The sequence below is a fragment of the Pyrus communis genome, chromosome 6 (assembly GCF_963583255.1).
Source record: "Pyrus communis chromosome 6, drPyrComm1.1, whole genome shotgun sequence".
NCBI classification, from domain to species: Eukaryota; Viridiplantae; Streptophyta; class Magnoliopsida; order Rosales; family Rosaceae; genus Pyrus; species Pyrus communis.
Genome location: NC_084808.1, coordinates 14,533,236 through 14,545,825, shown reverse-complemented (window position 1 = coordinate 14,545,825; position 12,590 = coordinate 14,533,236). Strand labels below are relative to the sequence as shown.

The following is a 12,590-nucleotide window of genomic DNA, read 5'->3' as shown; positions in this document are numbered from 1 at the left end:
TTAGCAGTTGCCTTGTCACGTCAACAAAACCTCAACTATTCCAGTCCGCAGTCTACACGCCAAACAGCACAAATCGTTTGAACTGAACTGCTCCTTCCCAGTTTTGCATTCCATAATTTTCATAAGAAAATGTCAAAATAATTCAATATTAAAAAAATTATAATTACAATTAAAAATCATAACATATTTTTCAATAATATCAAAATATCTAAACACTTGATTACTCGCAAGGCCAACCCTGTAATTTTTGGGCCCGAGTCAAGCTTCTGGGCGGGGGCCTTTGAGTTTTTAAGTCCTTCGATGTGTCATATATATATATTTTTTTCATGTTTTAAAAGCAAATACAATAAAAGAGAAAGAGTTTTTAAGACATTTATGAAACAAGGAGTCCTGTGTCAAATAAAATAATTTGATGAGGACAAGTTGGCCGTATCAAAAAATAAATAAAACACCAAACAAAAATTTAATCAACATGTAAACTTATAATTGCATCAAAACATCCCACAATCAAGTTTTCTTCCTATCCTTTTTCAATAGATAACATAACTAAGTCACTCAATCTCTACCGAATACAATATACCATTTGACCAATTTCAAATAAAATTAATTTCATAGTTTGAAAATTAGATTATTTGAAGTTGTATTCTTCTAAACTGTATGAGATAGTTAATAGGTTGCTTTCTTAAAAATTTTGTGTAATTTTTATTCTTGTTAAATGATGAAGGACTAAAACGGATAGGAAAAAGAAAAAGAAATTAAAGAGAAAGAAAGGCATTTGCTTGGATTGAATTCCTGCCAAGTAGTCAAACCAATTTTTAATTCATTTCACCAACACAGTAACAGTTCAATTTTGAAATATTTTTTATTTTCTATTATTTATTAACCTACAACCTAAGGTAACCGAATTTCAGGGCTAGGCAGTCGCCACTCTCGGCTATCCTTAGGGCCTGCCCTGATTACTCAGGCTGATGGAGCAAATCGAGTACATATACATAGACAAAATTATTTCAATGGGATCTTATATTAATTTTCCAAAATTTTTGGTTGTGCTTGCTTTTCTTATCTTCGTCGTTATAAGACCATCTCCAACTCTTGGAATAAGTCTCAAAATTTGCCTTCTATACCCCATTTCACTCCAACCCTTGGCTCAAAATTTAGTTTTGGGTTAAAACTCAAATTTTGACAAATTCGGACCAGAATTTGAGTTTGGGTTACTAAGTTGGCCCACTTGTGCGTGTGGACTCGACGCGCAGGCCCTTCATGCAGCCACGCTTCAACGTGTGAGCTTGCTTTATGCTTCGACAAATGGAGAAATTTTTCAAGGTACCCGATACTAGACTTGGCATTATAGACCTGACCCATTAACCTGAATCGACCCACTCGTTAAAACTAGTATTTGGGTGAGTGCTTAGTGGGTCATGTTGTTAACGGGTGAGCTCTTTAATCAGCCGTTAAATAACGGGTCATTTTTAGTCAACCTGCCAAACCTGTTAGCCATCCGTTAACACTTGTTATTGACGGCTTTTGAGTAAATTCAATAGACATAACCAAAAAAACCCTTGTTGACTCTCGACGTCTCACACTCTCACATGCTCTCCAACCATTCTCTGGTTCTCCTTGCTTCTGGCTCCTCTCGCACTCTCGCTTTCTATTTTCTCTTCAATCTTGTATGACTCATGGCTTCTTCTAGTTTCTTCTGTTTCTCCACCATTTTAAGTTAAGTCGTGAGCTCTGCCTTTTTACTGTACTTTTTCTGCTCTTATTTCTTCATATTTTTTCTTACATAAAGATGGTTTGATTGGCTTTTCGAGCATCAATAATTTTGATTTTTTGAATTAAAATGTGTAATTTAACAATAACTGTCTGGTTGTCTTTCAATTGTTCACGTGACCACTGTTTTGATGAAAATATTGGTTTTTTTAGGATTTTAAGTATGATGATTGATTTTTCCGTGCAAAATTATGTGTATTGATTAATATATTGATGCTTAGCTAATAGTTAATGAGGGTTTATTGTGGCAGGCTCTTGTTCTTTGAATGTCATGATTTTTGATCATATTTTGTGTTTTTATGAATTGGGTTTAATTTTGTATGTGAAATTTTAATCTTGGTTAGTGGTTTTGGTTCTTAAAAGTTGCTTCCTGGGATTGAAAGTCCTTTGTTTAAATTTTTTTATTTTATTTATTTATTATTTATTTTTATTACTTGTATGTTAACTGATATGATTTTCATTTACATGTGAATTTGTGATCTGACCAGGTGGGTATTGAATCCTGAAAGGCACTGATCAGAACTAGAGTTGATCTCATGAGTTGTTGAGAAGACACCAAAGTTGCAAAATCCATCTTCCCCAACCAAAATCCTGCATTCCACCTATATAGTTCATCTCATGAGTTCCTTTTGTAAGGGTTTATAATATTTGTAGTGACTACCCTCTGTAAGGTTTGATTATATTTATATGGTCAATGCATTTGGGTACTTCTAAAATGTGTTGGAACCTCCTACTTGAAATCTTGATTGAAATATGTATAATTTGTATTGGAATACAAAAGCCCAAAAAAAGAAAAAAAAAGTTGTTATTAAGTGGTGAAATGGGTAACTCACTAACTTAATGTGTTGAATTTGAGTGACTTGTTAACTTAACGGTTAGGATTAAGGTGACTCGTTAGCTTAACAAGTCTAGTGAATGTTGGGAATAACCTAAGAATTAAGATTTTAACCCTAAATCACAATATGATATATAGAACAAGAAGACTTACCCATCTAAGCCATCGTGGTTGTCAAAAAAACTCTTCTACTCACTCAAGCCCTTTATGCTCTTATGGTGAGAGAATCCTAGACTTAGAATCGATGCTTTGTGAGTAGGGAATCCCTTTTATTTATTGATGACTGGCATCCAACTTCCATCTATCATGGGTGAGTTGGTTATCGTCTCATATCATCACAACTTGGAAGTTATTGAGTAGTGGAGGAATGGTTTGTATTCAAAGCACATTTGATGTATTTCCTCAATTATAGGATGTTGGTTTTACACATATTCAAACTCTAATGATTTGCATTACCAACATATTACTTCTCCTTTATCTACTAGTTGAGTCCACATAGGATTCTTACTGTGAAATCTGATCCAAACCTAATAAATAATTCCGTTTACAGGCCAGTACACTAATTGAGCTGGTGTTCTCGGCAAATAAATGCGTGAGACATAACAAAAAAATGCAAGCTAACTTATTTTATCAATGCAATTCATAATTTTCCCTAAAAGTGAAAGAGAATTTGGAAAAAAACCACCCCCCCCACCAAAAATTGACAGCAACCAATCACCCAGCCGCCACGAACTCACGGCAAGACAACGACCCCTCCATTGATGGCGATAATTACAACCTCTGATCAAAGTGCAGGGATGGCCGACGACAATTTATAGTGCCTTTCTCCGATGTAATGGAGGTTAGAACGAAAAATAGGAAGGTAGAAGGAGATAGAAAGAAAAATGAAAGGGGAAGGGAGAGATGGGTGGGCATGGGGCGGAGGTCAGAGGCTCCGATGGGAATTTGAATCAGTTTATTTAATTAACTTTTTGTTCAAATTTATTTTCTGAAAATTAGAATTAAATGGGAAGATTGTTTGCAACGTGTCAAAACAGAGGCTAGGTGTCTAATATAAGCTACGTGTTAGGTGTTCATATGTTGGGAACACTAGCTATGGTACCGGCTACGCCAAAATATTAATGCAGAGAGATTAAATTTGTAGACTAAATTTTGTAAACTAAATAATATGGAAGTTGATGATTGTATTATTACTTAAACATTGATGAATGTACTCATTTCCTATTGGTGACATATTTAGTCTGTAAATTTACATTACAAATTTAATCTCTCTTATGACGACCTATCCCTAATTTTCATTGGAATTTCTTTTTCCGTTGGTGTGTTTTGACAATTTTACCCTTTTTGGACAAAAGTGGAATCTGACGTGGACATTGTTTTCAACTGTTATTTCTTTTTCCTGGTTTCGTACTTAAGTAGTATTCGTTGTTACAAATGCATGAGCATAAGTTAGACCCGAATCAGATATGTAACGAAAAAGCTACGCTCTGTTAAAGTACATGACCACGAGTACTTTTGTACACGCGCGTACAAATTAACAGTGTCAGAAACATTGTAAGGAAGTAGATTTTGTACATTAAAAATTGTTCAAAATCTGAAATCAAATTCTTCCTTTATTTGGTGAATCCGTGTCCCATCTCCCTCGCACAAAACAACCAATCATCTCCTTGATTTCCTCCTCACCACCCAATCAATTGCTTTCCCTCATTTGAAAGCAACCAATCAGACGTGAAACAACTCGATTTCAAGGAGTCAAGTTTTTTGCCGAACCTTTCGAGGCATTTTCAGGCCACTTCCCATTCATTTTTGGACTTCCAAGAGGTACAATCTTGTTCTACTCTTCATAAGCTTCTTAACTTGCTCATTTCTCAACCATTTTTGATGAAATTTATATGGAAATGAAGCTTATGAAGAGTATAACAAGATTGTACCTCTTGGAAGTCCAAAAAATGGACAGGAAATGGCCTAAAAATGCCTCAAAAGGTTCGGCCAAAAACTTGACTCCTTGAAACCGGGTTGTTTCACGTCAACTCTTCCTCAAACCTTGACTAGGACCCTTAGGGAGTTGAGTAGGAGCTTTCCCGAGTCCTAAAACGCCGTGACTCGGTTTGAAAATCGTCGACCCAAAACTCATCGAGTTGGAGCTTCCGAGTTGGTGTGTCAAAACTCAACCATTCTTGAAACTGGTTGCATGGTTGTGTTTGTGGGGTTGAGATAAGTTCAATGGTATGGTTTTTAGATCACGTTTGTAGGGTTTGGTGTTTGTTTGAATGAGTTGCACAATGAGAAAGTGTCTTCGGGGAGAGAGAAAAAAGAGAGAGAGAGTGCTGAGTTTTCTGATTGGTTGGTGCAAATGATGGTGATGAAATCTGATTGGTTGCTTTCAAAGGAGGGAAAGCAATTGATTGGGTGGTGAGGAGGAAATCAAGGAGATGATTGGTTGTTTGTGTGAGGGAGAGGGGACATGGAAGAATTTGATTTTAGATTTTGTACAATTTTTAATGTACAAAATATTTTTCCTTACGGTGTTTCTGACACTGTTAATTTGTACGTGCGTGTACAAAAGTACTCGTGGTCATGTACTTTAACGGAGTGTAACTTTTTCGTTACAGATCCGATTCGGGTCTAACTTGCACTTACGCGTTTGTAATGACGAGTACTACTTAAATACGAAACCAGGAAAAAGAAATAACAGCCAAAAACAACGTCCATGTTAGATTCCACTTTTGTCCAAAAAGGGTAAAATTGTAAAAACACACCAACGGAAAAAAAAATCCAGTGAAAAGTAGAGACCGGTCGTCACAGCCTACCCCCTTAAGAAAATTTTGTCCTCGAAATTTAAAATAATTTGTTACACAAAATTCGAAAATAGGGAGGATAAAATATATGTATGTAACGAAGAAATTAAGTCAGAGTGGTTGTACAAAAAGGGAAAATGTCGCTCCGTCACGATCGGAGTGCATTAATTCTTTTTTCATGCCTCCAACTCATTCTTTCCTTCTTCTTTAGTACAATACTATAATATAATAGTTTTCACAAACCAAAACATCGAAAATATTTATATGTACTAATATCCCTTCGAAAATACATATATATAACAACAAAAGGTTAAAGTAGTTATACTGATTTTAAAAATGAACATAGGATTTTTCAACTACGCACTCGAGTGTTGCGTATTTCGAAGTAAGTATATAGTAACCTTGGGTCGGGCCTAAGTAATTTAATAGGTAAATACAACAAATACATAAATAAGTACTAACGTAAAAGAATCTACCTATTTACTTACTTGCTTAACTAATCCAACTCACTGTTGTCATGATAAGTAAGTAAATAACTCCCGAGGGAGCAATATTACCATCATGCTCCCATTGGGAATTACACAAACAACTTCTGGTCAAGCCTCTACCGTGCTCATGCACTACCCCCTTGGGCAACAACAGCAATAAAACAATTATATATTGTGAACTCTCACAATTGAACACTTGTTCGTAAAACTCCTATGTCAAACAAGTGTTAAGTAAAGAATCTCCATACTACGTCTCAACAGTGTCACAACCAAGACCAAAAATAGTAGTCGTAGTTACAAGCAGTTCTAACAGAAATAAGTGTCTAATACGATAATGCTACCACTAAAGAGGAGATAAACGCAATATGCCATGAAGGTCCAGATAAATCGTTCAGACTGGCTGTTAGTCTGAGGGAGAAATGTAGTTGGTGATGAAACTTACTACACGTGGCCTTCAAGAAGACATCTCCAAAACTTGGAAGTAAAACACTCATCACGATGAGATACCACAGTGACGTACCTGCCATGTAAACAAACCATGTAGTCCGCAACTCCTTAGCAAGCAACTTCATAGTAAAGCTCTCTCGAACTTAGTGAGAAAGTAACTACGTCGAGAAGGCTAGAAGAATACTCGAGAATTTGAGGATCAAAACAAGTCCATCAAATCTGAAGTACTAGATAACTGCATTGGATGCATAACATCAAACTACAACAGTAGTTTTCGAGATATTCAATCACCACGGAAGATTCGTTCAATCGAGTATTTGTTAGGTGATTGAGAAATTAATGGTCACAACTACACTTCCACTGTCAACAGTGCTCTTAGACAATGCATCATTTTCAAGGCAATACGAAATGCGGTAGGGTAGACACGTACCGAAGGTTGACTGGAATGCCTTTCAGTACAGAGGGGTAAAAATGGGATTACCCGTCAAAGTAGGTATTGATTGAAATGTCAAAAGACCCAATAGGTTTCAAGACTGGGCAATTTTACCAACACTAGTAGAAAAAACACTTTGCGTGACGTAGGTACCTTCGTCGTGCAAAGTCAAAAATCGTTGCCTAAGGGTTTGCGCAACGCAACCTTCGTCGTGCAAAAACCGTCGCGCCAAGTCCGTGACAGTAGAGTTTACGCGACGAATATCTAACCTGCGTCGCGCAAGGACACTTTGCGCGACGCATTCCCTACGTCGAGCAAAGTTTCTTTGCGCGACATAGGACCTACGTCGTGCAAAGTGTCCTTGCGCGACGCATGGCCTGCGTCGAGCAAAGAGTCTTTGTGCGACACAGGTCCTACGTTGTGCAAAGTGGCCTTGTGCGACGTATGACCTGCGTCGTGCAAAGTGTCCTTGCGCGACGCATGACATACGTCGAGCAAAGGATCTTTGCGCAACTCAGGGCCTACGTCATGCAAAGTTGCCTTGCGTGACGCGACCTACGTCGCGCAAACCCCTTTTTTTTTTTTAATGTTTTATTCAAAACTAATTTTTTTTATAATTTTTTTGATAAATATATTACAATTAAATTGTAAAGAATAATTGATTAACCAAGCAAAAGTATTTAATTATAAAATATATAAAAATGTATATACAAGATGTCCAAACAAAAAAGAAAAAACTACAAGTGAACTAGGTATAAAACATCAAGCTACTGAGTATCGGGAGGGTGAGGTGGCTCTGAGGTCGAAGGTGGATCAAGATGAGGTACTGGTAGCGAGACTTGTAGGCCGGCCGTCTGTATGGCTCGTACAAGGTCTCTCACCGTCTCAGCATAGGTCTTCACCTCCTCGTTCTGGGCCCTCAGCTGCGCTTTCATCTGATCGTCCTGGGCCCTCATCTGCTCCCTCATCTGATCGCTCTGGACCCTCATCTGCTCCCTCATCTGCTCGCCCTGGGCCCTCATCTGCTCCCTCATCTGTTCTTCCTGCAACGCAAGCTTACCCCTTAAGGTTGTCACTTCCTCTATCAATGCATCAACCTCTGCTGTGTTCGATCTGGAAGAAGAGGCACCCGTCTCACGAACCCGTGATTTCCCCATACCCCGAACAACTTGGCCATGACGACGACCAAGGTTCTGATCCAGGACTTCAGTCATGATCTGAAAACCTACATCCTCTGGTACCATAACGTCCTCGATCGAAGTCTCTGGGGGAAGCTGCGATGCTGCTTCTTGGAGAACAGCAGTGCTCTTTTCCACCATAGTATCCTGTAATAATGAAGAAAAAACATATAATGTTTAATAACAAAATATAAATAATATTTGAACAATTCATACATATAAGAATAATAATAATAATAATAATTACATATACTTACATAAAACTGCTCAGCGGTTTCATTACCAGGGCGAACGTAAACGTCCTTGAACATGTCGATCTCTGGGAACTTAGAACCCTCCTGAAGAAAAAAAAAACATTAAGAAAATTTTATTAATCAATAATAATAAATAAATTGTATAAAATTTCAAAGTTAATATAGTTTTACCTGACGTCGTTTCTCAAGTCTATACGAAAAGGGCTTCGAACCAGAATGGTGGAGAAGTATCTTTGACTCCCGAGCTTTCTGGCCAGCAACAGATTTCTTCTGTTAAACACACAATATACATGTTAGTGCGACTATTGAAATAAATTAATAAAAAAGCTTTAAAAAATAACTAAAACAATAATAAATTATTATTAAAATATTATGTACATACCACAAAATTTGGGTCCGTAAAATGCTTGCAGAGCCACTCCCAATCCTCTGGCCGGTCCTTCAACTCGCTTGGAACATGTAAGCGAGCAATCTCCAGATTATCCCATTTCTTAAAATAATTGTGAAAATTGTTCTTCCAATGTTTGTACCGGATTGATAAGGTCTTCTCTAAGTAGGCCATGGCCTCAAGGGTTATGTCATCAAGATCATAAATGAACTACGAATATGAAAAATGATGAAATAATAGTAAGAAATTTAATAATATTAAAGATAATATATTTTGGTTTTTAATATTTGTAAACAAAATTTAAAAAAATGATAAAGGCTAAAAATTAATATACTAACCGACAACTCGTGTCGCACCAGTTCCTTTGTGTCCTCGGGAATTTCTGCCCAAGACTCCCACTGAAAAGGACAATTGTCTCGAATAACAACACCACAGCTACTAGCGATGAAGCTATGCTGCTGTGAGGTAGCCGCTCCACGATGTCGCTGGTCATACACAATCTTGATCTTGGAGGCGGTCTGACGTACGTTTTGTTTCTGCTTCAGCATTCGACTAGGCCCCCTGGTGTTTTTTTTAGCTGGCCAAAAATACTTAAATGGTGAAAACCTTAAGCTTAAATTTGTACAAAAAATTCGACACAACCTCCCCTAATAGTATAGCATTTCCCAAAGTCTTAAAATAATAAAATAACACTAATTCACAACTTGCAACACATTTTTACAATCCAACATATTTTCACCATCATAAAAATAATAATTTTAAAATGAAAAAAAAAATGCAACATAGTGAGAATTAGAAAAAAGGTACCTGGCTGGGAAGCCTCACCCTCGACTCTGGATGGTGGGAAGCCTCACCCTCGACTCTGGCGCAAAGTTGTTTTGCGCGACGTATGACCACATGCGTCGCGCAAAACATCTTTGCGCGACGCATGCCCACCTGCGTCGCGCAAAGTCAACGAAAGAAGCGGTAAATCCTTTTTCGTTTGGCGCCAAAAGTTTGGCGACGAATGACGGCGTCGCGCAAAACTGCTTTGCGCGACGTATGTTCACCTATGTCGCGCAAAGGTGTTTTGAGCAACGCTTTCTTCGTCGCTCAAAGTGCCGTCGCGCAAAGTTTGTTTGCGCGACGTTTTGTGTTGTACGTCGCGCAAACGGAGTTTGCGCGACAAAATTTTCTCCGTCGCGCAAGATTCCGTCGCGCAAACATGTTTTTCTACTAGTGCAAGAGGTGTAAAATGTTGTCCATTTGGACCAACGGAACACGAATTGACTCCTCAAGTCAATCGATGACTAAAATTACGTGAAGTAGTGAAATGACGAAATTTAGGAAATTATTTTGAACTATATAGGTTCACAGGTATGCGTGAGTTACCATGATTATACTTACAACCTTGATTAATTAATGTTACGAGAATTGTTGTGCTATTGTGAAATGCTAAAATAATCCTACGGGATGCGAACGTAAGTTACTTTGTTGACTAGAATTATTGAATTGTTATGGTATGATTATATTTACGTTATCTGCCTATCATTACTGCACCCCGGTGATAGTACTCGCCCCAAGGCCAGGGCCAGGGCCAATCCTTTAGGTGTATGTTCACATCCATACCGTTCGCTCGCCTTGGATCCAAGTAGGTGCTAGTCCTATCGTACAAATTGCATCAAGCAATTCCGACTCATATGTGACTGCGCTTCGACGCCAGCCTTCACGTTTACTTATTAAATTACTTGGGCCCTACCCAAGGTTACTATATACTTACTTTGGAGTACGCAACACTCAAGTGCGTAGTTTAAAAAAAAAAAAAATCCTATATTCAGTTTTATTATTAATACAACTACTTTAACCAGTGGTGAAGCCAGAAATCGTCAGGGGGAAGGGCGAAACTTAAAGAGGTAAAATATCTCAAAAATGTAGACAACCAAATCGGAGTAGACAATGTTAACGTTGTTCATAATTTATCAATACAAACCAAGGTTTTAAAAGACGCTAGACACTGGCCGGACGGCGGGCTGGAACATAGTCTAGGCTTAAGCGGATTTACATAAATTTATTATATATCATATAAATGAGTACATATTGCACTTAATAAATGTACTGCATTCTATAAATAAACATTGAACCATACTTATGTTATTTTAAAAAAAGAAAAGGATAACAATATGTTTACACGTTATTTGGGAGGTTTTTTTTATTAACAAACAATATTTTAATTTATCTTAAGGGGGAATTAGCTAAACATCTTATTGGGCTAGCCATAATTAAATGGTTCATATTCGCTTTCGAATCTAACACCTGCTATTTGGGAGTTTTAGGTAAGTATCTTTATATGGAATACAATTGAGAAAGAGGAAGATGGTGGAATAGAGAAAATGATGAGGAAATTAAAACGTTAAAATAATTAAAAAAAAAAGATAATACAAACAAAAAGTCAGCAAAATAGAAGATGGTGGAGTTAAAACCAAAATGTGGCGGGCCCAAACTAAAAAGGAAAAGAGGGGATACGAGTGATGACTGGTCCCCGTTTAAATAATTTATTTCTTCTTTAACTCAATAACAGAAGGACGTCGTCATACTAAAGGAAGGATTTTTTTAATTTTCAAGCAGGACCAAAACACCTTCATTTTCTGGCCTGGTTTTTCTAAAAAGAATTACAACCTTGTGTGCAGCAGCAAGGAACACCCAGAAACAAACATCATTTCATCATTTCTAGGGGGACCAGAGGGGCGAAATCATTTCATCATTTCCAGGGGGACCAGAGGGGCGAAACCATCGCTCCAATGCTAGATTTCCGGCAAGGGGAGGGGTGGACGCCCCTCCTTGCACCACTGTAGCTTCGTCATTGACTTTAACCTTATGTTGTTATATATATGTATTTTCGACGGGACGTTAGTACATATAAATATTTTTGACGTTTTGTTTTTGCGAAAACTATTATATTATAGTATTGTATTGAAGAAGAAGGAAAGTATGAGTTAGAGGCATGAAAAAGGAATTAATGCGCCCGATCACGACGGAGCAGCATTTTCCCTTTTTGTACAACCACTCTGACTTGATTTCTTTGTCACGTACATATATATTTTATTCATCCTATCTTTGAATTTTGTGTAACAAATGATTTTAAATTTCGGGTACGAAATTTTCTAAAGAGGGGTAGATTGTGACGATGCGTCACTACTTTTCACTAGAATTCATTTTCCGCTAGTATGTTTTGACGATTTTACCCTTTTTGGACAAAAGTGGAATCTGATGCGGACGTTGTTTTCGACTGTTAATTCTTTTTCCTGGTTTCATACTTAAGTAGTACTCGTCGTTATGAACGCATGAGCATGAATTAGACCTAAATCAGATCCGTAACGAAGAAGTTACGCTCTGTTAAAGTACATGATCACGAGAACTTTTGTACACACATGTACAAATTAACAATGTTGGTTACACTGTAAGGAAGCAGATTTTGTACATTAAAAATTGTACAAAATCTGAAATCAAATTGTTCCTTTGCTTGGTGGATCCGTGTCCCCTCTCCCTCACACAAACAACCAATCATCTCCTTGAATTCCACCTCACCACCCAATCAATTACTTTCCCTCCTTTTGGAACCAACCAATCAAACTTCACTTTCACGCTTCACACCCAATCAAATTTCAGAAAAATCAAACTAGCACCCTCTCTCTTGTCTCGTTCTCCCCAAAGGCACTCTCTCACTCTCTCACTCTGTAACTCTCTCAAACAAACACCAAACCCTATGAACATGATCTGAAAATCATACCATTGAACTCATCTCGACCCCACGAACACAACCATGCAACCAGCTTCAAGAATGGTTGAGTTTTGACTTACCAACTCGGAAGTTTCGATTCAGTGAGTTTTGGGTTGACAATTTTTAGACCGAGTCACAACGTTTTATGACTCGGGGAAGCTCCTACTCAACTCCCTAAGGATCCTGGTCAAGGTTTAAGGAAGAGTTGACTTGAAACAACCTGGTTTCAAGGAATAAGTTTT

At 37.6% G+C, this 12,590-nt stretch overlaps 2 protein-coding genes across 2 annotated transcripts; both read right to left on the bottom strand.

Moving 5' to 3' along the window:
- Positions 1–7,448: 7,448 nt before the first annotated feature.
- On the bottom strand, positions 7,449–8,285 carry LOC137737093 (uncharacterized). The gene is made up of 2 exons (XM_068476457.1): positions 8,207–8,285; positions 7,449–8,096 (listed from the first exon to the last, which is right to left on the bottom strand). The coding sequence occupies exons 1-2, from the start codon at positions 8,258–8,260 to the stop codon at positions 7,539–7,541; spliced, it is 612 nt and encodes a 203-aa protein (XP_068332558.1). The 5' UTR covers positions 8,261–8,285; the 3' UTR covers positions 7,449–7,538.
- A 74-nt stretch (positions 8,286–8,359) lies between these two features.
- LOC137736093 (uncharacterized) lies at positions 8,360–9,312 on the bottom strand. The gene is made up of 3 exons (XM_068475429.1): positions 8,930–9,312; positions 8,586–8,801; positions 8,360–8,473 (listed from the first exon to the last, which is right to left on the bottom strand). The coding sequence occupies exons 1-3, from the start codon at positions 9,137–9,139 to the stop codon at positions 8,360–8,362; spliced, it is 540 nt and encodes a 179-aa protein (XP_068331530.1). The 5' UTR covers positions 9,140–9,312.
- Positions 9,313–12,590: the final 3,278 nt, after the last annotated feature.

Excerpts from the sequence above, each read along its gene's own strand:
- LOC137737093 (XM_068476457.1), bottom strand. The coding sequence starts at position 8,260 with ATGTTCAAGGACGTTTACGTTCGCCCTGGTAATGAAACCGCTGAGCAG. Across the intron at positions 8,097-8,206 it reads AAACCGCTGAGCAGTTTTAT|GATACTATGGTGGAAAAGAG; the intron begins GTAAGTATATGT and ends TCATTATTACAG.
- LOC137736093 (XM_068475429.1), bottom strand. The coding sequence starts at position 9,139 with ATGCTGAAGCAGAAACAAAACGTACGTCAGACCGCCTCCAAGATCAAG. Across the intron at positions 8,802-8,929 it reads TGGTGCGACACGAGTTGTCG|TTCATTTATGATCTTGATGA; the intron begins GTTAGTATATTA and ends TCATATTCGTAG. Across the intron at positions 8,474-8,585 it reads TTACGGACCCAAATTTTGTG|AAGAAATCTGTTGCTGGCCA; the intron begins GTATGTACATAA and ends TGTGTTTAACAG.